Source organism: Theobroma cacao, chromosome 5, assembly GCF_053813885.1.
Source record: "Theobroma cacao isolate CCN51 chromosome 5, ASM5381388v1, whole genome shotgun sequence".
NCBI classification, from domain to species: domain Eukaryota; kingdom Viridiplantae; phylum Streptophyta; class Magnoliopsida; order Malvales; family Malvaceae; genus Theobroma; species Theobroma cacao.
Window position 1 is genome coordinate 35,393,511 of NC_142643.1, and position 23,688 is coordinate 35,417,198.

The window sequence follows — 23,688 nt, forward strand, 5'->3', positions numbered from 1 at the left end:
ATCATTAATCATAAAAATTTATTTAACTCAAAATAAAAATATAAAAATTTAATTAAATATATTAAAAAATAAAAATTTATTTAAAAATTTTCAAAAGATTCAAATTTTTTTTTGAATATTTTACTTTTATTTTTTATTTTGGTGGGATTCATTGAACTCGAGAATCTTATCAGGATAACAATTTTAATCTTTGCTCGAAAAAAAAAAAGAAAGGAGAGAACTTCTTAGGTTATTAAAATATAGCTTATTACTCTATTTAATACTTAAAAAGATTGATTAAAAAAATTGCTAATTTGGTGAGTTGATAAGTTATAATTCACTAATCTTATGCTTTTGTCCATACTTTTATTTGGATGTCTTCTATTTTTCACTACTTAACGTACCCCAAATAACAATAAAAAAAAATCCCATCAGTGAAATTAAAGAAGAAATGCAGGATTTTAGATATTTAAGAAAATCTACCGTAAGTGCTTAAAATATGAGGTTGGGAAAGTATATCTATGGTCTCGGTGGTATTAGTAATCCAGTATTTGGATAAATGATCAACTCCATTCTTTTTCTTTTTTTTTTTTTTTTTTTAAGTAAAAACAACAATCGGAGTTGCCGACGTGGGGTCTGCCCCTGAGCTGGGCCTTATTGCAGACAGTCCCATGCTGGACTCTGAAAAATGGAGCATCCTTTTGTACTCCTACAACTCATTATTGTGGACTCCCATCATTTTTCCAATAGGCTTCAAATGGGCTAAACCTCAAATGCCAACACTTGGTGTTGATTTTCTCCAACCCATTTAGGGTTCATTCAATTAATTGACATAGTGAGGCAAAAACTATAGCCATAGCGTCAATGAAAACAAGGATATAAAGTGAAAAGATCACCAGTAGCGTTTTTCATCCATTTTGAACAAACAGTTAGGACTATAGTTCAGTAAATTTCAACTCTTTCTTATCGGCAGTGATGGATTTGGGATTTTGCATGAGAGTGAACTAAAAGATGATCATACAAAGCCATGAAAAACATAGTAATTATAACAGTTGCCTCCATCAAGAACAGGAGGGTGGTCCTAGTAGAGGGTTAACCTTAAATGCTTGTTGGCTTACATGATCAACATATGCATTACCCCTTTGAGATGCAGAAAAGTGAAAATTGTTGGACAAAGTCACATGATTAGATCCTCTTCACATGCATCTACATGTCGGGCCTTTCTACCTGTCACCCAGGCACTAACGTCCCTTCCAGGCAATCTTCAACATCTTTCTTTATTTTCTGCAGAAAATGAATAATAATTGTGGCATGATCCCCATGGCATGATGGTGATTCCTGCCTTGTTATTTCCAGGAAACATCCAAGGGAGCGAAATGAAAAGGGAGGCAGTAAAGAGGGGACAGAAAGTAGGTTAGTCTGCTTTGCCTTCCTTTATCACATTCATTACACACAATGCTACTGTTACTATTGTTTTACTTGTACATTAAAAGAAAAGGTTAAATAGAAGACTCAAAATGCCAATTACAAGTCACATGTCCCTTCTTCGACTCTACCTCTATGGCACATTACTAAGCCAAGCCAAGAATGATTTGCCTGTCAACATATATATGACATGAACCTAAGGGTCGTCCCTTTCGAGATGGTTAGAATCAAAGCACTCCAGCTTCACCTTCCAACTCTTACCACTGGCAGGAGATCAAGAAAGATCTTCAACAAGATGCCATGAAGCATGACACGGTGAAACAATGCGCTCACACTAAATAACTCCATAATACATTTAAAGACTTATCATGAATAACAATGCATGTCAAAAGCAATGCAGGAGAGGCACTTCAACCCTTAGGATGGAAGGTTCATTTGATTGTTAGGGCCCTGTGAGGCACACCATTTGCCACAATTCTCTCATGCTGCTGCCTTGGACAGTCCCCTTCTTCCATCATTTTATCTGAAAGTGAACGAGATGTAGAGAAATGAAACCCTTGATGGTGGGAATAGCAGACATTGCCATTGCCATTGATGTAGATTTTTCCATTGCTGTTGGAAAATGCCTGCTGCATATCTGTTCCTGGCAATTCAGATTCTGTTACTTCTTGATGACCACCGGATGAATTGACATCCTGGGACATGTGACTGGAAATTGATTTGCCACTTAATGAGTTGGTAGGATGTGATGAAAGATTGGAACTAGTGTCACTGCCTTTGTCAGGTGTGGCATTCGAAGCATCACTGTCTAGCTTTTTGGTGTTTAAGAAACGGCCTCCGCATCCTCTTGCTCTTCTCATAGCATGTAGATGTCGAGACTCATGAAGATAGGGCTGGAAAACATGAAAATAGACACCGTTAGAACTTGCAAATGCTGATGGAATACAAATATGGGGAAACAACTGGTAGAATAAAATCTTGCATGAAAAGATGTCTGAGCCAACCTTATGTCGTAATAATATGTGCAATCAAAAGTCTTACACACGTAAAGTATTAGATTTATATTACAATAGACACCGTTAGAACTTGTAAATGCTGATGGAATACAAATACGGGGAAACAACAGGTAGAATAAAATCTTGCATGAAAAGATGACTCAGTCAACCTTATGTCGTAATAATATGGGCAATCAAAAGTCTTACACACATAAGGTATTAGATTTATATTATATTGTCAAAACAATGTTTTGCCAGAATAAGGGCAAATTTTGTTGCAACATAATTTAAACATGGTTAGCAGGAAGTAGGTCAGTAACTTCCTTGCTTTTTTGAGTAATAAACAATTGAATTACGCAAAGCAAATAGCTTATTACCAGGAAACAGTATTCCCACCCTAAACATGTTAAGATGATATGAAAAGGGTAACACAAAAGTTATAACTGCCCTAGAGATGAGAAGCATAAAAGCAAGAATACAGGTATAGAATGAAGTCCCACCAAACTCGGCAATAAATGATAACAACTTCTTAATAGCAACACTTATAATAATTCCTATATGGTTTTCATAAGTTCGCTGAGGATGGAATAAAATCAAACGGCTAATAAGCTCAACCCTGATTACAAAAAGGATTATTTCCTTGCCGATAACTGCAATTTCCAGGATGCCTAGTTAGAAGCCTTAGCTCTCAAGCAGCCATAGGAAGGCAGCACTGAGGCAAAGTATGAAACATTAAACTCAATAACATGGAATAATTCCATTCCAAACATAACTCAGTCTCAAAAACAATTAGACTTTAAGTTTACAAAAATCTTACACAACCACATAATCTATCACAAAACTTTCGTAAATAATCCTAGAATAAGGTTACAGAAAAACGAGAATGCAAAATGAAAATAAACTTGTATCATTCAGGAAGCATATCAGCATCAAGGATCATCTATCCAAAGGGAAAAACCAATCTCAGAAAGGTTCTACATACGATGTGTTACGTGAACTTATAAGAAAAGATGCATAACTAATTTTTCCCTCTCTTTAAAATATCAAAGAACTATCAGCGTTCAGGATGGATACTGGCATCATAAATCATCTCATTCCAGAAAACTTAAACCTAGTTGAATAAGTATGAAAAGAAACTTAAACTTAGTTGAATAAGCATGAAAAGAAAGTTAAACTTGAAAATTGTTTGAAGGCTTTTGCTAAATTATATGTGCAACAGCTTCAAGTAAAAACTTAAACATTGTACTACGCATAAAAAACAAGAAAATTACCATTATCTCAGAAATCCTCTCCTGCTCCTAAGTTAAATTCTTAAGCACCCCTCCGTTCATAGATATACCTATATCTTGCTTTTGACTTTGAAATCTTTCTCCAAGATTTCAAACAATCTTTCAAGTCTCAACAATTAATGTACAAGAAACTTTTCTAGCTTAGACATGTAATAATTCCCCTTATTCATCTATTCCAAACTGTTACTAATAGAAGCCCCGTGTTTTCTTCTTTCCTTGGGTACCATGCTAAAAGATTTCAGAATAATTGGTCAGTCAGTTATAGCTTTCATATTGTCAATCAATGCTTAAAGCATGTAGTTGAATGTTAAGAAAGTGGAACATTTGCTTCCTTTCCACAAGACTCAAACTGCTTGCTTTTCATTTTGCTACTCTTTAAGGTTTTAATCTGGATAAGGAATTAAAAATACCAAGCAAAATTCCAAGCTGCAGGAATACCAAATTCATTTATTCCATGAACAAGGAACTTGAATGAGATTGTAACAGCACTGCCTTATAAGTGAAACTGTTCAATTGCAATCCCGATATGATTACTGTTTGTAATCTAAAAATTTTCTCAAGGATCACATATGATGAAGAACAGAATCCACAACAGAACTATTGTACTAAGCAACTCAAGTATGGTACAATGCACTGATTGACTGATTAATCATATATGCATGCTTATAGTCAGGCAAAATATTACCTTTCGAACTTTGATCAGTTTCTTTTCCAGCTCAGCTTTTGCACGAGACTGCCTTCGTCTCAGAATACCATGGTATTGCTTAGCATTCACGTAAACAGGTTCCTCTGCCATTTCAAGAGGCAAAGCCATTCTAGCAGGATGCACTCCAAGACAATGAGGATGTACCTGAAATGATATTTCAATAACTGTCACAAATATATTTCATATTGTATTTGCATCATGAAAACTGTTCATTAATGATATATTTAACTTCTAAGAAGACATCTAAAGCTAGAATACTTATAAAACCTAAACAATGATTACTATTATAAAGATTTAACTTACACCGTCGAATAGAAGAGTAAATAATTTCCGATAAAAAATGTAATATGCTAGATGCACATGAATACTATCCAATTCTAATGAAAAGATATAAAAAAGAATCAATGTAGGCAGAACTTGCCAATGGCCATACTTAATTTGCACCTCAACCACCTTGCCCTATGCTATAGGTCCTCACAGAAATCTCACCAAGCAATAAAAATTTGATACTACAATTTTAAAGAGAAGTATCAAATATTGTTCAACAATATAAAATTGTTCCTGTTATTTTTCTAATCCAAACAAAATTTAAAAAACTAAAAAAAAATTTTTCATATATAACAGTGACTGCCAAAATCTTGCTTCTTCTTTATATAGATTACCTGGTGTTATGTATAATCTTAAATCCAAATTTCATATATCAAATCCCTTTTCTCACTGGAGTGTGCAACTTCACTTATTGCACAATTTACAGTGGATGATACCATCTTGACAAGTGATGTTTGAAAAATATTTTTTCACTTTTAACTTCATCATTGTATCCAATATTACAGGCATTCTACTATTTCTTAGTAACATATTGTCCAGGTGATATTATGAGCCAGATACAACAGCCCTCCCACACTTCTCAAATCAAGAGATACTAACAATCTCGACAAGATATTTCTATTGGTCAACCATATTTTTGTGCTTGCTTCTGCAGCTGTTGTGAAAACATGATGATTTCATCTCACTTATTGCCGTTTAGTTTTATCATGTCATGTCTTCAGAATAATGATCAATGGATGGACCTGTTAGTTCTTTAATTCTTTTTATAAAGTGGTAAATGGAGAATTTTTCCTGGAGGCGGAAGAGTTGTTGAACCTTTGCAAAACCATCCCAAGGATTTGTATACATAGAATGGTCAAGTGCTTATGGATTGCAAATGAAGACATGGTATTCATGTCAGCAAGTTGCATATCTTGTTACCATAAAAAAGTGTCAATATTCTAGTGGTTGAATATAAAAAGAAATACAATATTTCACACAATGCTTGTAGAAGGAAGAAACATAATGTCTTGAGCAGTTAATTAGTTATATATCCAGGACCCTTGCAAAAAATATACATGTTTTGAATTCTGCTCTGCCCAAATTTAGAATCTTATTCATTATTGCTGCTAAAGAATACCAAGGTCTTTCTTGAAAGAGCAATTCCTAATCTACAACTAAATATTTTCTTTTGGCCTCAAAATAAAAGAAGAAGAATAATAATTCATGCACTCAGTCCCAGTTCATTTTTAACTGAGAGTGCTTCTTTTCTCGTCTCCTACGCCCTTGAAAATCTCAAATGAGAAGTTTTGCTGATTTACTACCTTCTTTTAACCCTTACTTGTGAAGCCTTGGACAATGATATGATAATGGGAAAAAAGCATAGCAAGGCTAATAGATATTTGTTTGTTTTTACAGTCAAAGAAGCAATTAAATGGAACTACAACTATCTTCACAGCTAATAACTTTCTACGCAGTAAAAAAGGTGAATATAACCAACACTTCATACACAATTAAAGCAAGCAGGAACATCAAAAGTAATTCAAGTGTGTAGACTACATAAATGCATACCAAAGATTGAGGTCCGTAAGGAGGCATTGCTCCCCCATAATATGGATCTGCATATGGATACGATGGACATGCCTGCAAAAGAGTTTTCCACTTAAAGTTCCATCATTGCACCTTGACAATAAACATCTAGGATATCTTTAGTATCAAGGATGAGAGGCAGACATATAGTTTTTCCAATCCAATGTTTAGGAAACATAGCAAGAAGAGATGGCTTAGCCATTGGGTCAGAGTGCAACCTATCCTCCCACCTTTCTACCTTCCCATCAAACATAGGCCACAAAGATACACCTAACTGTTTATGTAGCCTACATGAATTCTTATTTTCATATGTAAGCAATTATCACCATAGAGGCAGTAAAGGATCTAAGCAGGCATGTGCACGCGTAAATTCACATCCTCCCAAGAGAGAGAAAGAGAAAAATTACAATTGAGTGGCCAACAAGCTCCAGCCGGGTTCGTGGTGCTATGTATTCACCCATTGTTGGAGGCATAAAGGGTACAGCATGCTGTAAATGTGGCTGTTCATCACCACATTTTCCATCTGTTCATAAAAGACAAAACCTTCATTAGCTTCAGAGCATATAACAACATAATGTGCAAAACAGACTGAAACCATATTTGTTAAAGTACAATATTATCCGAGAAAATGCAGTGATTGATTGCCAAGATAACCCAAAGAGCTGCTATGGCACTTTGGTTATAGCTATGTTAGTTAAAAGAGTGCAATCCAACACCACTCAGAGATTTGACCTGCTTAATGTACTTCTTTTTAAGATCTTATTGAAGTCTGCCTTGACAATGCATCAGTTACAGTTTCAAATTTTTTAACCACATGACTTCAACTTAAGGAATTTTATGCCTTGAAAACTAACAAACACAAACATTATGGATTTTTTACTTCAAAATCATATAAAGAGTGTGATACTTCAATTTTATAAGGCATGATATGTGTTTCATGAATATGAATGCATGTACAAGAAAACACTATCAATAACAGTTCAGAATATGAGCTGCTTGAAAAGTACTTGGAGAAAAATCTTATATCTTGAGATAAACAACTTAAATTAGAATAATTAGAAAGAGAGATAGAGAGAGGAACTGCAGAGTCTAAAAAAATCAAATCATTCCCCAAAACAACCTAGCAAATATTCCCAATCTCACTTGAATGAGGCAAGGAGCAGATTGCAACAAATGGCACATTGTTATTATTGTGTATTATGAATTTATAGCACCGCACTTCGCCAACCTTTTTATCACACTTATAAAGCCCATGAACTAAACTTGCAGTTCAAAACCACTCCCATATAATAGACCTATTAAACAAAAACAGCATATCAATTACCTGGATGCGGCAATACAGTTAACCACATTCCTTTGCTAGCACAAATTTTTTGATCAGTCAATTCTCCATGCTGAGATTCACTCGTTGGGGTCCCTAAACCTCCATTTGGGTGTTTTCCAGGAGCTAAGTTTGTCCTGCTTTCTCCTAAAACATCCGTTGAACTGGCATCCTGCTGGGTGCTGCACCACCAGGGTTGAGAACGAACTGTGTATGGTTTATTGTTATTCGCATTAGGTTCTGGATGGTTTTTGCCTTCTAGTTTTTGGTGCATCTTCCAAAGTCTGAAATCTACATGCACCAGCCAACTGCTTGCATATGCAAACAAAATAAATTTTAAATCAGCAAATGCAGCTACTAATATACTCAAGAAAAGCATATCATAAACTTTATTACGTGAATGTACATGTCTGTCTTAGCACAATTAGATAGAACATTCATGAAAAAATGCATATAAAGTCAATTCACATGACTATAGAAGAGAAACACATCACACTCTTAGAGATGCAAACCGGGAAGCAGCCAATGCAGAATGTAACGCAAGAAAGAAATCTCACAGATCATATTCTATAAAGATAACTTAGCATTCAGAAACCACAATGTTGACACCGCACATAACCAGAACAATAAAATCATTTTGTCCTTGTATATGTACTTAATTTTCTCCTTTTCTTTTCTTTTGAACAAATGAGAGGAATCAAATACATCTAGAACTGCAAGTATGTGTGTGCAGTACATAATGAATGCAGTTGGGGCATATACCAGAGACACATTTAGGGAGCGTTAAAAAGGTGCTGATTCTTAGCAACACCAATTTTTTGAAGGTGTACATCCTAATGGATAATATTAAAATTAGAGTTGCAAGCTTTTTTTATGAGCAATTAGAGTTACAAGTTAACTAAAGCTATGTTTTGTTGTTACTTTTGCTACTTGATTTTAATTTGCTCCCTTGAAATTGCTAAAAGCGACAAAGTAAAGTAAATAGAAGCTTCATGTTTGACTAAAAATGAATAAACTGCTAAAACACAACACAATATATATATAGTTGTTTCTTATAACAGTAAAATCACACAATTTGCTACTCACAAGAATGTAAGTTTAATTTTTAATAATTCGAAATACTACTTACTTTTCTATCTACACAAAGTCTTTTACTATCTTGCTTTCAAAATCATAAAGCAAACAGCAAACTCAATAAGCAAAAGAAGGCAAGTTAATATAATTAGCTTGATCCCAACTCAACAAGGATTCAGGAAGCTTGTTTCCATTTTAGCATATTTGCTGATCCTTCTTATCAAGCTTTTTTACACAAAAAGCAAAGCCGATACGCGTAATTTCTTCTCTAACAGCTTTTAAAACAAGCTCCTTGCGGTACCAAGTAAAATGCTACACAAATGCTATTGGTTTGTTTCTGTATTCTTTCATGTATTCATTGGACTTTAACTACATTTATGAAGTTCTCACCAGTACAATTTAAAATAATTTCTTTCTCATAAATACAACTTAAAATATATTTCATTTTTTTTTCCAAGAATAAGCCAGCTTCCATAGTAATTATCAAAAGATATAAAAGCTCCAATTCCCTTCAAACTTAAGGTCATGCACTTAATAAACAAGGCTGAGCCTCATATCAAAGCTTGCCTACATAGCCAAAACCCTCAGTTAAGCTCAATTAGTGACTAGGAATTAAAAAAGGCTATGCTATATTGATTTGCTTCACACTACCATACTCTTTTCTTATTCTTTAATATCACTTCTGATATTAATGGGGTTTTCAAAAAAAAGAATCTTTTACATTAAGAAATGGTCCTTTAGCTGACCCTACAAAGTAGAAAAAGGTTTAGTTTGTTCTTGTTGTCAAAAAAAAAGAAATCCTTTTTTATAAGACAGGAAAAGATGAAAAGCCAATCTCCAATAGTAATTACTTCCAGTTTGTACACTCTAAAGTAGCCAAAACAAGATAGACCAGATATTTGCACATAAACCTTGTAGCTACTTAATAATTAACCTTGATCTTTGCATATTATTGACCTCTCTTTCTAATAATTACTTCCAGTTTGTACACTCTAAAGTAGCCAAAACAAGATAGACCAGATATTTGCACATAAACCTTGTAGCTACTTAATAATTAACCTTGATCTTTGCAAATTATTGACCTCTCTTTCTAATAATTACTTCCAGTTTGTACACTCTAAAGTAGCCAAAACAAGATAGACCAGATATTTGCACATAAACCTTGTAGCTTCTTAATACTTAACCTTGATCTTTGCAAATTATTGACCTCTCTTTCTAAATCTTTATGGATCATGCGTAAGTGGTATCCAATAATACCTCTCCTTATCGGACTATATATTCAGTAATCTCCTTTAAGGAGAAATCCTATGAAATTCAGACGCTAATTCTGCAAGGCTAAAGCCTAAAATTAAGTACCCCAACCCTTTCCACCAAGGCTCTATTTGGTTGATACTTTTGCTATTTGTTTTTGTCTATTCAAAATTTGCCATATAAAATAAAAAACAAATAAATAGTCGAATGCAGAAAAATAAATTAATTAAAAATAAATAAATGACTATGATAAAACACCAATTCCTATATAAATAAAAGTAAGTAAGATCATAGTATAATTGTTCTCCAAACAAATTACATCTGTAATCTTTAATTTATAAAAGATATTGCTTATTTTGGTAAACGCTTTTTACTCGTTGGCGAAAGGCAAGCAACAAAAATAATATATGTTTACTCTTTTAAAGAAATCATATCAATTCCAAAATTTTAATTAACTCGGTTAATTATCTTATATTAAAAATCCATCAACAGAACCACAAACAAGAAAGAACAAAAAAAAGCTTTCAAGCAACCAATATCCATAAAGACATGCCCTTCTGCATTAAAATATTACGCTGAAAAATAATAAACAACAAGTAAAAACGACTGGTCCTTATTTAGAGGAAAAAACATTTAAAAGAAGAAAAAGAAATCTCAATCTACAACACCAACAACGAAACATCAGATCACATCATGTGCTCACCATACATGCATGCATGCACATGTTTAGTTTGAATCATGATCCTTAATTCACTTCTTATTCCAAAAAACAAAAAACCTTCTATAATTATTATTAAAGCAAATGAAAAACAAAACCAAAAACACTCACCAAAAACAGATCAGTAATAAACCAAAAAAAAAAAGGTGCCCTTTACAGAAATCAAAACAACAAACACGAATTAAACCATAACACAATTCAAAGCCAAAGAAAAACATATAAAAAAACAAGTCCACGGAACAAACTTCAATCAACATAAACCAATACAGAGAGACTGTTTCTCACTCAAACAAGAGAAGAGGAAGAGAAAGAACTTACCGAGATAACCCAAAAAGAGAAAGAAAGTTCTTTGCGTTTAGAAGAAGTGGAAGTGAAGTTGGAAATTTATGTCTGAACTTTCAAACCAAAGATATGGCACTGTATAGTAGTAAGTGATAGAGCAACGAAGCCAACGTATTTTGGATTAAAGAAATTAATTAAAAAAAAAACAATTTTTTTTTTATTTTTTTAATTTAGAGGTGACAAAAGAACGGCGTTTTCTTTCTCCCGCTTAAAAGTTTTTTCGTATGTTTTTTATTTTGGTTGGGTGAGTTAACGGCAGGAATCAAATTTTCTTAGACGGCGTAAATGACGTCAATGTTGCTACTTTTTTAGAATGACGAGATCATCCTTCTTAGTCATAACTACAAAAGTGTCCGATGTTTTTTCCTTTTTTTTTCTTACCTAATTCTCTATTTTTCAACCCCACGTTCCTTGACTCTTTTCCTTGTTCTCCTTCTTTTTTAAGTTTGCGTAGTGGGGTTTTTTGCTTCTATTGTTGATCTAGCGTGTGGTTTAGTTTAATTCAAGTAAATTACTTAACTGATTTGTTTTTCCTTGAAATGACATAAATAGAATATGCTAAAAAAATCATTATGAGTACCTTTTTCTAATTTTTAAATAATATAATAAATTTTAAAAAAATTGAGCTACGTGTATAAAATAAATAATAAACATTTAAAATAAATAATAATAACCCATCAAAACTTAAGTTCAGATAAGTGGATTAAAATAGGGGAAAATTCCGAGATGTAACCTTAAAAGAGAAGAAGCAGCAGAGATAGAAAAGGGCAGAAGGGCAGATCCGTCCATAGGAATAAAGAATTATGTAAGCAATGAATCAGACATTAAACTAAACCAAGTTACTCCAGAAAGAGTGAAAAAGAGTAATTAAATTTTAATTAAATCAATCAAAGATTTGAAAATATTTGCATGTTCTGCCACTGGATTGGACAGCCAAGACGTGTCCACCCATCCCACCACCTTCCGCAATCAGACAACGTTGACACGTGGGACCCACGCACACCAGTAAGCCGCCACGTGGTCCACCCCAACAGTACTGGGTTCCACGTTAACGGCCCAGTGCCGTTAGTCTGTCGTGGCGTTAGGTAGCAAAAGTGTGGTCCCCTTCCCCAAAGGAAAAGACGACATGCACGGATCTCCGTGACGGCGACCGTCAACGCCCACGTGTCCCTCTAAACATAAGGAGTGAATTATAAGCCGCCCGGAAAACGAGTGGAGGCCAGCCACGTGGAAGGTGCGTAGAAGCTTTGGGAAGGAAAACGAGTGGAGGGCAGCCACGAGGACAGCTCATCCGTGGGCGTGAAAGAGCAGTGAGGTTTAAAGGGCAAAAAACAACAAACAAAATTAAGGCCGCACTGTTGATGATAAAGTTTCCTTCATGGGATTGTGATTATCAAATTACTTTTGACTTTAGCTGCAGGGTACCTATTTCTGGTAAGGGAATCTCAAAGACCCATTTTCCAACTTTAAGTTATTATTTCAAGTATTCATTATCTTTAGGTAATATTCAGCAATCATAACGAATGAATAAGGATGCAAGAGTGACACGACCCTTCGAATCAAATATCCATTACAATTTAAAAATTACTACTTATAAATTAAAATTATCCCTAAACAAGTCTAACAATGACACCTGTCCAGTAAAGACGAGATTACACAGTTTAATTTAGGTTATTTTTATTAGTTTTTTTCGTCAATTATTTGTGGATCTATGCATGTGAGTGTTAATGTTGTATGTATTGACAAGTAATTGAAAAATTTTAACATGGTTTGTTATTTAATACAAGAATCCTTTTCTCTCTTTAACTTTTTGTTATCCCGTGAATATAAAATCCAATCACAAATTCTCAAAAAAAAATATAAGGTAAATTATAAAAACAATAAATAAAAACAAATTTAATATATGCATCCGGTTCTTTGATTGTTGTATAATTTTTTACTTAAAGAGTAATGTTCGAATTTCTCCTCTCCAAATAAACAAATAAATTAATATATATAATTGGTTCAATATTGTCAAACTATAGAATTTATTAAAGAGCAAATTTGCATTTATAGTACTTTGTATGAAAGCTTTTAGTGGCATACAAAAGGCTTACATATTAAGCACATATTCAAGTTGTATGAATTCTATTTAGTTATAAATTTAACTATTGCTTTTTTCTTTAGAAACAAAATGTAAAGGAAAAAAGAAAAAGAAAAAACACCTAGATACTAGAACAAAAGTGAACAATTAAAATAAAAAACTCACTTACATGAAGACTTTTTCATACTATCATTATTTTTTAAATTTTGGAGAAGGAGAGATTTAGCAAAACATCATGTAGACTTGATTAAACTCACTTAATACAATATTAGATAGTAAAATTAATATTCAACATGATTTTAGATACAACTTGTGTTTGAGGTTAGGATACTTGTTACTCTATTCCATTTATATATTAGTTGATTTTAGTGCGAATACTTAATAAAAACATTTAAAATTTTTCTAATCTTATCACTTAGGGTATTTATTAGTTTAGTCAGTTTTCGATGAATTGTTTCAATTTTGCTCATTCACTCAAGCAAGACCATTTGAGCATTTACAGTAGCCATCATAGCTTCTAGCTCCCCAATTCTTTGATGATCCTTTGGTGCACTTCATGTGATCACCATGTTTGCTTTTTCACTTAGCATATTTCACCTGTGCTCTAATACTAACTGTCACAACCTACGCCTCTTGGCTCAAATACATAATAACTGGTGCAGTGCTTGAGTGGATGCTACCACACAAGTTAGCTAAAAACTCGATTATATCTTAGTAAACATAAATTATAGCCATGAGTTAGTTTATGAAAAGTAACAACAAAATCATAAGGCATAGCGAATGCCATATACGCAACCACTGATTTCAAGCAAAGGAAAAATATTTTATTAATATTGAAAAGGGAATACAAAGGGTACAAAGGGATCAAGAGTATAAACGCGCCATCGTTGGGTTATAAGAACAGCCCTAAATGGTTAGCCATAAACATACCTTAACCAATGAGATAGGCCAACAATCCGTCGACTACTCACCTTCTATCAAGAGCTAACAAGCTTTTACACCTATGCCACCAAGAACCATTACAATGCATGAAATAGGGACACTCCTTCCTTCAAAAGCCTTCCCTTTAAAGACTTAACAAGTTTTTATAAATATGTTACCAAGTGACATTACATTATTTAAAGTGGGGACATTTCCCTTTAAGGTAACTTAGTCTCCTAAATAGTTCTATCCCATCATGGCCTATACAAAGATTGGCTCATGACATCCACCCTCATTTAATTTGTCAACGTCCCCGTTGACTGGTTGTCATGGAATTCTTTGATCTTCTGCTTGAAGGTGCAAAGGTCAACTTTTCTCTCCTAGTTGATTTCATCTACTCCAAGTAGACTTGGAAATTCGTGTTAACGTGTCGTAAACGTGTTAGACACTATTAGACACGAAACATGTTAAGGCTAAACATGAACATGACACGTTTAACATTTGTATCTTAAATTTGAAACACGTACACATACATGTTTAATACACTTGTAATACGACACGACACGATTAACACGTTTATTAAACGTGTTAATATATGACACGACACGATTAATAACACGTTTAACACAATTAAATAAAAATATTTACAATTAAATATAATTTTATTATTTAAATTTAAAATCTATAATTATAAAAATAATTATAATAAAACAAAAATAATAATAATATCAAATAATCACTAAAAGTTAAAAATTAGGATTAAGCATGTATAATTACATTATTCCCTTTATAAAATTAAAAAAACTTATTAAAATAATTATTTAAAATTATTTATATAAGATTAAAATAGTTTTTAACTATTAATTTTTAATAGGTTAATAAATGTGTTACGTATACACGTTTAAACGCGATAATACGATTAAGTAAACGTGTTTAAACGTGTTTGTTGTGTCTGACACAGTTAGACACGAAACAAGTTAACACTAAACCTAAAACCTGTTTAATCCGTGTCTTATCGTGTCGTGTTCAAAATTGCTAGGTCTAACTCCAAGACCTTTCCATTTAACCAAGTACTCTTACGTTGGTCATCAAAAGACTAACATGGTCCTTTCTGCAAGAATCTTCTATACTTGGCATTGTGATGGTGGCTTGTTGCTAATGGTGGCTCTCGTAGCTTGAATTCAATTTGCATCTACTAGATCTGAATGGAATGACTTCAGGTTCCTGATGTGAAATATCGGATGTATTTTCATCCACTTTGGTGGATCAATCTTGTAAGAGGTCTTTTTAACATTGGCAATAATTGTTATCGGGCCTTCATACTTTTGCACTAGCCGTTGGTCTCTTTTTCTTAGGAACCTAAGCTGTTTGGGTACCAATTTTACTAACATAAGGTCACACACCTTAAAGTGCCATATTCATTGATCTTTGTCTACCCACTTCTTCATTTAGCTGGAGGCCTTCTCTAGGTATGCTCGAGCGATCTCCATGTTTTGTCTCCACTTTTTAGCAAAGTTAAAGGCTCATGGGCTCTTCTCTCGATATGACTCCACTAAGATGTGGGAAAGTCTAGGTTATTGCTTAGTGACAACTTCGAAAGGGTTTTGTTAATGGAAAGACAGAAACCAACGAGAATGCTTGAATCTTTACTAGTACCAACTAGACTTTGAGAAAGCATTTCTCTTGATTTATAGTAAACTCCCTAAGTTTGAAGCTATGACATCAATTTTGGTGGTATTGGACCATTTTTTGAAGTATGCAATGTTTATCTCAATCTAGAAATGAAGGAAAAAAATTCTAATTCTTACCAAATGTCATGATTTAAACATTTTTAAATTCATTTACAACATGCTTGGTTGAGGGAAATGGCTATTCCATTCTCTCTTTATTTCAATCACTAATTAAATATTACAATTGGTTTAATGTAATGGCCATTCTGAGGAATGACCATTCCAAAAGATCCTTGAATAGCCAACACTGAGGCCCCCCTTGGTATTGGCTATTTCAAAGAGTTAAGAATAGACTTAAAATTTGATTAGATATAAATATCCCTTAACAATATAAAAAAAATTACTACCTAACCCAGAGCCACACCTAAACCAACCATCTTGAGTTCCTTTCTCTTCAGGACTCCTCTCTTTAAATAGCTATCCACTACCGCACCTCTCTACTACTATCCACTTTTCCATTGTTGATTTCCCCATATGTGGTGAGTTATTCATTGTCTCTCTCTTTTAGCTTGGGTACTTTTTTTTTTGAATAATTTTAGGTTAATCAATTTTTTGTTTCTCTCTTCATCATATTCTCTCCTTCAACTAGACATCCACTGTAACATCTTCCCACTACCATCCACTTTTCCACTGTCAATTTCTTTATCTATGGTGAGTATTGTTTTTCTCTCTCTATTCTGACTTGGGTGTTTTTTGTATGTGCGCCAAATAAGAATCAAACCACCAAGAACTATACATTGAACATAACTAATTTCTCTATGTTTACTATATCTTAATTATTCATAATTTTTCTATACAAGTTTGTAGGGATTGAATGCCCTTAGCTAAGATATGCAGGCTTTACCTTCACATTGATAGTAATTTTGTTAATAAAACAAATCAATTCATTTATCATTTTCACATATGTATCATATATAGTATCTTAATTCTAATTACAGAAATTAATATTGGACAAATACTTGGGTACTATTATAAGATATATATATATATATATATATATATATAATTTAATAAATTTTAATAATAAAACTCCTTTTTACCTTAATATATATATATATATATATATATATATGTACAGTAACAACTAAATAGACCACTAATAATTTTTATGCATAAAAATATGAACTGTCTCTCTAGTTTCTGCTTAGGCTTGACTTTTACTTGGCTTATTAATAAAAAGGTTGAAGGAATATATTTTTGTGTAAAATATTTAAATTTGAATCATAAGATAAGATATTGGACTTATCAATTTATGATGGGAAGTCGAAGCAATTGAAATTAGGTTGTCATCAAGCTAAATCCGTGAAGAATTGAAGATTACATATATTTATTGGATTAGGATATAACATTATTAATTTTCTTCCCTCCAATATTTGTTAATACAAAAAATAGAATACAAAGAGGTTGACATGTGAGATGATGATAATAGAAAGAGTGTCTGTGGCATTCCAAGTTATGCATGTGCCTTACCACCTACTACTACATATTCATATAGATAGGTGCAGATCAAACTTGCTTTATGGAAAAAGGGAATTGGCTGATGTTATAAGTAATTATATAAAACAACGAATGAACATAACCTTGCCAAGCATGTGTAAAACGAGTTGTGCCTCATGGTAAGTTTTTCTAAAATAATAAGAAGCATAAGGATTTTCACTATAATATCATATCAACTAAATAAATAACTTAGTAATTAATGTAGACACCGGTTTCAAATGTGGTTTTTTGTTAGAGCTTGAATGAATGATTGCAAAAAGTTTGTCAAATGCGAACTTGAAGGCCAAACCTCACATAAAATCAAGGATTAAGACTTTGAAGAAAAAATGGACAATTATATATGATATGGTACACGGGAGAGGAACTAGTGGATTTGGTTGGGACTATGAAAGGAACATGATTATTGTTGAAGATCCTGTATGGGATTCTTATATAAGTGTAAGCATGTTGTTTAAATTTTTTTTCCATATGTGTATTTATTTTCTTATCAATTATTATACCTAATAATATTATTTATTTACTTTGATTAGAGTCACAAAGATGCTACTCAATTCAGAAAAAGAATTTTTCCCTTTTTTAGTGAGTTGTTTGATATTTATGCTAAAGACCAAGCAACAGACAAGATGCTCAAACTCTTTGCAGATGTCCTAGATGAAATTGTAGAAGATGTTGCTCATGGGATAGATGAAGGTTCTGCATGTGAACATGTAATTGGTTTGGATGATGTGGATGTCTCTGCTACCCAACCTCAACCATCAGTTGGTAGAAGAAATCAAAATTCTACAACAAGTAAAAAGTGAATGACTAATGACATGAGTGAAGTGGATGGGTTTGAAAAATTTATGGATGTTGCCATTTTATTGAAGGAGAAATTAGAAAATATTGGAAATTCATTAAGCCATGATTTGGGGACTGAAGTACTTGTGCATAAAAAAAAAATTCAAGATTTGAATAGTGCATTACGTGAGGTTGTGGGTTTGAAAGAGGATGAAATTGATGAGACATATTACAAACTTATTGATAATCCATCCCAAATGACTTACTTTTTACTTTTCCCTCTAGCAGTAGACTTAGATGGTCGAGAAAGATTATCTCAAAGCCTTGATGTTAAAATAGTTTAATCTTGCAAGACTTTGTTGTTAATTGTTGAGAACTTAAAAACTTGTTATTAGTTGGTTTGTTTTTCTAGGATAACAATATTATTAAGGATGTTTGCGTTCTTCAATATTATTATGAATGTTTTTGTTCTTGAATATTATTATGGATATTTGTGTTCTTCATTAATATCTTCATCAATCTCATATCATTATGGATGAGGTTTTTGTAAATTGTAATCTATATGATGCCTTAGAATATCTATTGAATTATTGTGTTTTTTCCCTTGTTCTAAATCCAACAGAGACGTGTGGATTCAAAGCAGCAATGAAGCAGTTTAACCCCCAAAGAAATAAAGGAAATTAGTTCCAAAGATATTATTAAACAAAACAAAATTAAAGAGCATGTATTATTAAAAAAATATTATTAAATTATTTTTGTATTATGGTAAAAAAATTACTTGTTTACAATAAAGAGTATTTTTTTTGTTATCATAGTATTTTTGTTTTTAATTAAAAAATCTTTAAATTTTAATAAATGGTATTTTTATCATTTACTCATTATTCTTTAACTATTCTTAAAATTATTCCTACTAACCAAACAATAGAATAAGTAATAATAAAAATTTTCATCTTATTCCATTCCCATGAACTAATTTACATAATAGTTATTTTTTTTATTCTATTCCTTTGAAATGATTATTCCATTCCTATTCTATTCTTTCTAATGAACCAAGCATGCTGTTAGGCATTAACAAAAAACTCTTAGTTATGATTTTGTTATAACTTGACAAAATAAGATATATATAAAGGTTGTCAATTTGAGTTTATTTTGTATTGATGAGTTTTCTAACTTTTTAATACATTTTGTAATATTATATTGTAATTTATTAAATTAATTTTTTTGGTCAAGTTGGGTCATATTCAAATTTTTAATTAAGTATCCACTAAATAAATGATTTCAGATAATTAATAAATTCACTAATTAGTTTTAGTAGGTTATGGAGAATAAAGTTTTAAAAAGTGTCAATTAAGTTTTAAACATCAATAATAAATACGTAAATAACCTAGTTATTACCATTTTTACTTCATGCATAATCATCAAGATAAATGCTCGAGTGTAGAAGAGGGCACTAGTCGATCACAATTGACTAAACCAATCAAAACTAGTTGATCGCAATTGATTAAACCAATCAAAACTAACCTAATTTAATCATTTCAATTCAATTGTTCAATTTCAGTATTTATTTAGTTGAGGAAGATTGGTTTGTTGGGTTATTTGGAAAAATCCTAACTAAATCGATCAGATAACCGAACTATTAATAATATATTATCTTAATTATTTGAATACGTTATATACCATAAATATTGTAATGTTATTTACGTTTTTACCATTCTTAATTTTTCCTCATTTTCCCCGATCCCAAACCCTAAACCCAAATCAACAAATCAAATTCCCCCAAACCCCTAAACCTACCTCTGTGGATTACCGCCCTCGATCGCACCCTGAATTGATTCACCTCTCTCCCCTATCGCATCATCACTCACCTCTAACCCGTCACTCGGATTCATTTCCCAGTGCCCATTGCCCCCCCGCAAATTCTGTACCCTTCCCTTGTTATTATTTGCTAGCTGTGATGGAGACTTGGCGATCTCATGGATAAAGCATTGGTTTATCAAAAGTTTCTTTTATTGCATTAATGGGGTTGGGAGAGCTAAACCTGTTAGTGAAAACGAAGGCTTTGAATTGATATAAGCTAAAAAGTTTTCTTTCTAGTATTGTGGCTAATAATAGCCAAGGAATTCTTCTCGATGACTAGACACTTAACTCTTTTCATCGCCAACATAATTGTTCTTCCTTTCTATGTTGCATCCACTTATGTCAAGTAATTAATTAAACAGAAGAGAGTATCCTTAGAGAAAATTCTTTTTTTCTTTTTTATTTTTATGAGTGGATAATGAAATCTAAATAAACCGATATTTGAATATTAAACGATTTTGATTAATTTGATTCTAAAAAGTAATTTAATCGATTCAATTATATTTTATTAAATGTTAATTTATTCAATTTTTAATTTTTGTTTTACCGAATTGACTGCATCAATCAATTGCTCTCTCCTGGTCCATTCATATTACCATAATTTGTTTGTCAATAAACATATTTTGCATTCTAACTTAACAATTTAAATATGAGAGGTTTTTTGAAATGATTCAAATGATCCAAAATGTGAACCCTAATTTTTCCTTTGTACTAAATAAATAAATTTTGTTTTTGTTTTATTCGCATTTACATAGCCCAATGAGTTTGCATTAAGAGGTATTCTAATGTAAATATTACCTGTTATTTGAATATTTAAGAATAGTGATTAATTTTTACATTAAATTGTTAATATTATCTAATTTTTTTAAACATAGATAAAGGCATTTTTTTTCTAATCTAGTGGGAAGGAAGGTTAAAATTTGCACAAAAAAATTAATATTATTATACCATATTAAAAGATTTCAGGATTTGAGTTGAGGAAAATGCCTCCAATGTCCCCACCCTAAATCTGTCAATCCATCCATGCATGTGTATAGTCTGGTGTCACAAGTTAAGAAACACCAACTGAGTTGACAAAATTACTTACAAACCAAAATAAACCGTAACATCAAATACTGAATTAATGGTTTTTTTTTTTGGGTTCAATTTTATTGGATGCTGGATATATAATAGTGATACCAAAAATATAAATAAATGATTTTTTAAATATTTTAATTATATTTTTAATGACTTTTTAAACTAAATATGATTACAATTTAGACATATAATGAAAAATTTTAAGCCAACTTTATCATCTTGTTATGTAAGTGAATTCAATGGAATTAAAATTATTATCTATACAATGAAAAATCTGTATTATTCATTAATTTATAAATATAATTAAAAATTATTCAGAGATATAATGAATAAAGATATCATTTTTCATAAATGAAAAGTTTTACATACATTCATGCTGATATATATTACAGATAAATTATAGAGAGTATGATTTTATACTAATATCAAAAAATCAGTCAATGTTACATGAGCTGCGAAATTAAAATCTTTCAATCTTTTTATATATATTAGGATTAGGACAGATTTATCAAAATAGAGATGCGACGAGAAAAACTAAGTGGCAACCCTCACCTCACCGCAGGCAGGTATATAGCTTCATGGTAAGCAAAGCGCAAGCTGATTTGGATGGTAGAGGAGCTGCAAGCCAACTAAGTTCCTAGAGGAATGGCCTGCAATTCTTCAATGCTGGTTATTAGTGATACCAAGGTTCCTAAATATACAAAGAATACAACCACAAAGTTAAATTGAGAATCTCTTGACCTCTCCACAAGCCAGAGCCAGTATCATCTGGATTTTCAAGAAGAAATCATAAAGAATGCGATGGATGCATGACATATATAGGTTGTGGCTTTTCATAAAAAGAGTGAAATGATGGGCCTCAGGCTTCCATGACCAATTATTTTTTAAGCTCAAAGAGTGGGAAAAAACGTGGACAATTAATAATGATAAGAGCATGTTTGGTTTAATTCTTTTTAACTTAAAAGTTATTATAAAATTATTATAAAAATTAATTTTTTAAAATTAAACTAAAACTGTTTACTAAATTGTTTGAAAAAATAAATTATATAATCTTTAATTTTAGTTAAAATTACTATAAAGTATATTTATACTATTTTCAATCATTTAATAAATCAATACGGAACAAATTTGCTTCGAGCTTATATACGATTTTTGATATTAAAAGTAAAGAAATTCATACAAAAATAAAATAGCTCTCAAACTTTGTAAAGTAGTAATAATATTAGTTTTTTGTTACTCTAGCAAGCAATTGGATCATAATGCTTCAATTCCTCGACAAAGAAGAAAAAAATAAAAACTGTATATTTGACATTAAAATCATTTTTAATGAAAAAGAGAGCAAACCTTTAAATAGTACGTGAATATAATTTTGAATTTTAGGTTTTCTTTTTAAATTTTTGTAAGAACAAAAAATTTAAATTTTGCTATTTTGTTGTTGAGTTTTTTTTTTTTTAATAATCTTTGTAGAGATAGGTAAAAGAGAGAGATTGCGATTTACGCTGGAGATGAGTGATTTGGAGAAGAAGGGAGAGGAGAGGGAGAGTCTATTGAGAGAGAAGATATTTTTTTAAAAATTGGTGTGTTTTTAAAAAAAGAAAAAGAAAAATTCCTCTCTAAAACTTTTCTTTAAGTTTTTTTTTTTAATTTTGTTTTTTTAAAAAACCTATTTTAAGAGATTGTCAAAATTCTTATTTAATTTGACTGACTTTTACTTTTAAAAAATAAATAAATTAAAAAAAATCATACCAAACAAGCACTAAATATGGTTAATGTACAGTTGGTTTCAGTGGCATATAATGAAGCAATGTGTGCAAAAGAGATGAAGTAGGAAGCCTGTCTTCATCTTCAATAAATATTGCCAGGAAAGACTAGGGAGAACGGCGGCTTTAATGTTTTTCTCCTTCACTAGTGAAATTTGGTGTTTAATGCTCCGGGGTGGTCGATGCAACAATAAGGATAGGATACTTTACATCATCTCATGGCTTAAAGTTTGGGGGAAAACAAAGAAGCTTGTGGGTGGGTCAGTCATATGCCTTATCCAATGGGAAAAAACGGGGTTAGAATAACACAACATAATAATTGAAGTTTGGTGATAGCAATAGCAAGGCATTACAAGTCTATTCCACAACGCAGTAGGAATAAATAGCATACGCATGTGTTATCAAATGTGTGGATTAACTATTATAAGCACATTATACTTTAAAAAAGAGAGAGAGAGGCCGCTTTTTATAGCTTGTCAACCCCAATAAAATGAAGATAAACCAGCTTCTTTCACCCTTCTTTTTCAACTTTTTCAAGGCAATAATGAGGAGATAAAGATGGTGACCTACTTAGCGAGCGGCCGAAGGCTGCTGAGCTGCTGCCTGCGTATTTTGATGGCATTGGGTTACCAAGGGGGAGGGCCATTCCCATTCGCCGGTTCTTTTTGGGTCTAGTCAGCAAGGGTTTACGAGGCGTGAGTCTGAGCATATTCTTTTTGTTAGTTTGGATTTACTGGGTTCAAGTTGACAAATGACACTCAGCAAATATTAAAATAGTAATTTACATATATTATATCTCCTAAAGTGGTTCAATGAGAATATATCTATATATAAAAATTTTTTCCTATTAAGTATGGTACTATTATTCTTCAAGTGTGCAAAAAATGTGAATGAGCTTATCTAATGGAATCAACAAAATGAATTTTTAGTTCTAAGGGGACATCGCAGTTGTGAACGTCTAATGATTACACTTCCATGTGCAATGGAAGG

The 23,688-nt window shown here is 32.0% G+C and overlaps 1 protein-coding gene across 1 annotated transcript; it reads right to left on the minus strand.

Annotated features, from left to right (window-relative positions):
• Positions 1 to 1,690: 1,690 nt before the first annotated feature.
• LOC18598988 (uncharacterized) lies at positions 1,691 to 11,114 on the minus strand. The gene is made up of 6 exons (XM_007028748.3): positions 10,973 to 11,114; positions 7,615 to 7,919; positions 6,698 to 6,813; positions 6,273 to 6,344; positions 4,374 to 4,538; positions 1,691 to 2,297 (listed from the first exon to the last, which is right to left on the minus strand). Exons 2-6 carry the CDS (start codon positions 7,883 to 7,885, stop codon positions 1,836 to 1,838), a joined length of 1,086 nt encoding a protein of 361 aa, XP_007028810.3. The 5' UTR covers positions 7,886 to 7,919; positions 10,973 to 11,114; the 3' UTR covers positions 1,691 to 1,835.
• Positions 11,115 to 23,688: the final 12,574 nt, after the last annotated feature.

Coding starts and splice junctions, on each gene's coding strand:
- LOC18598988 (XM_007028748.3), bottom strand. CDS start 7,885: ATGCACCAAAAACTAGAAGGCAAAAACCATCCAGAACCTAATGCGAAT. Junction 6,345..6,697: donor AGCTTGTTGGCCACTCAATT/GTAATTTTTCTC, acceptor ACTCTTTTGCAG/GCATGTCCATCGTATCCATA. Junction 4,539..6,272: donor CTTACGGACCTCAATCTTTG/GTATGCATTTAT, acceptor ATATCATTTCAG/GTACATCCTCATTGTCTTGG.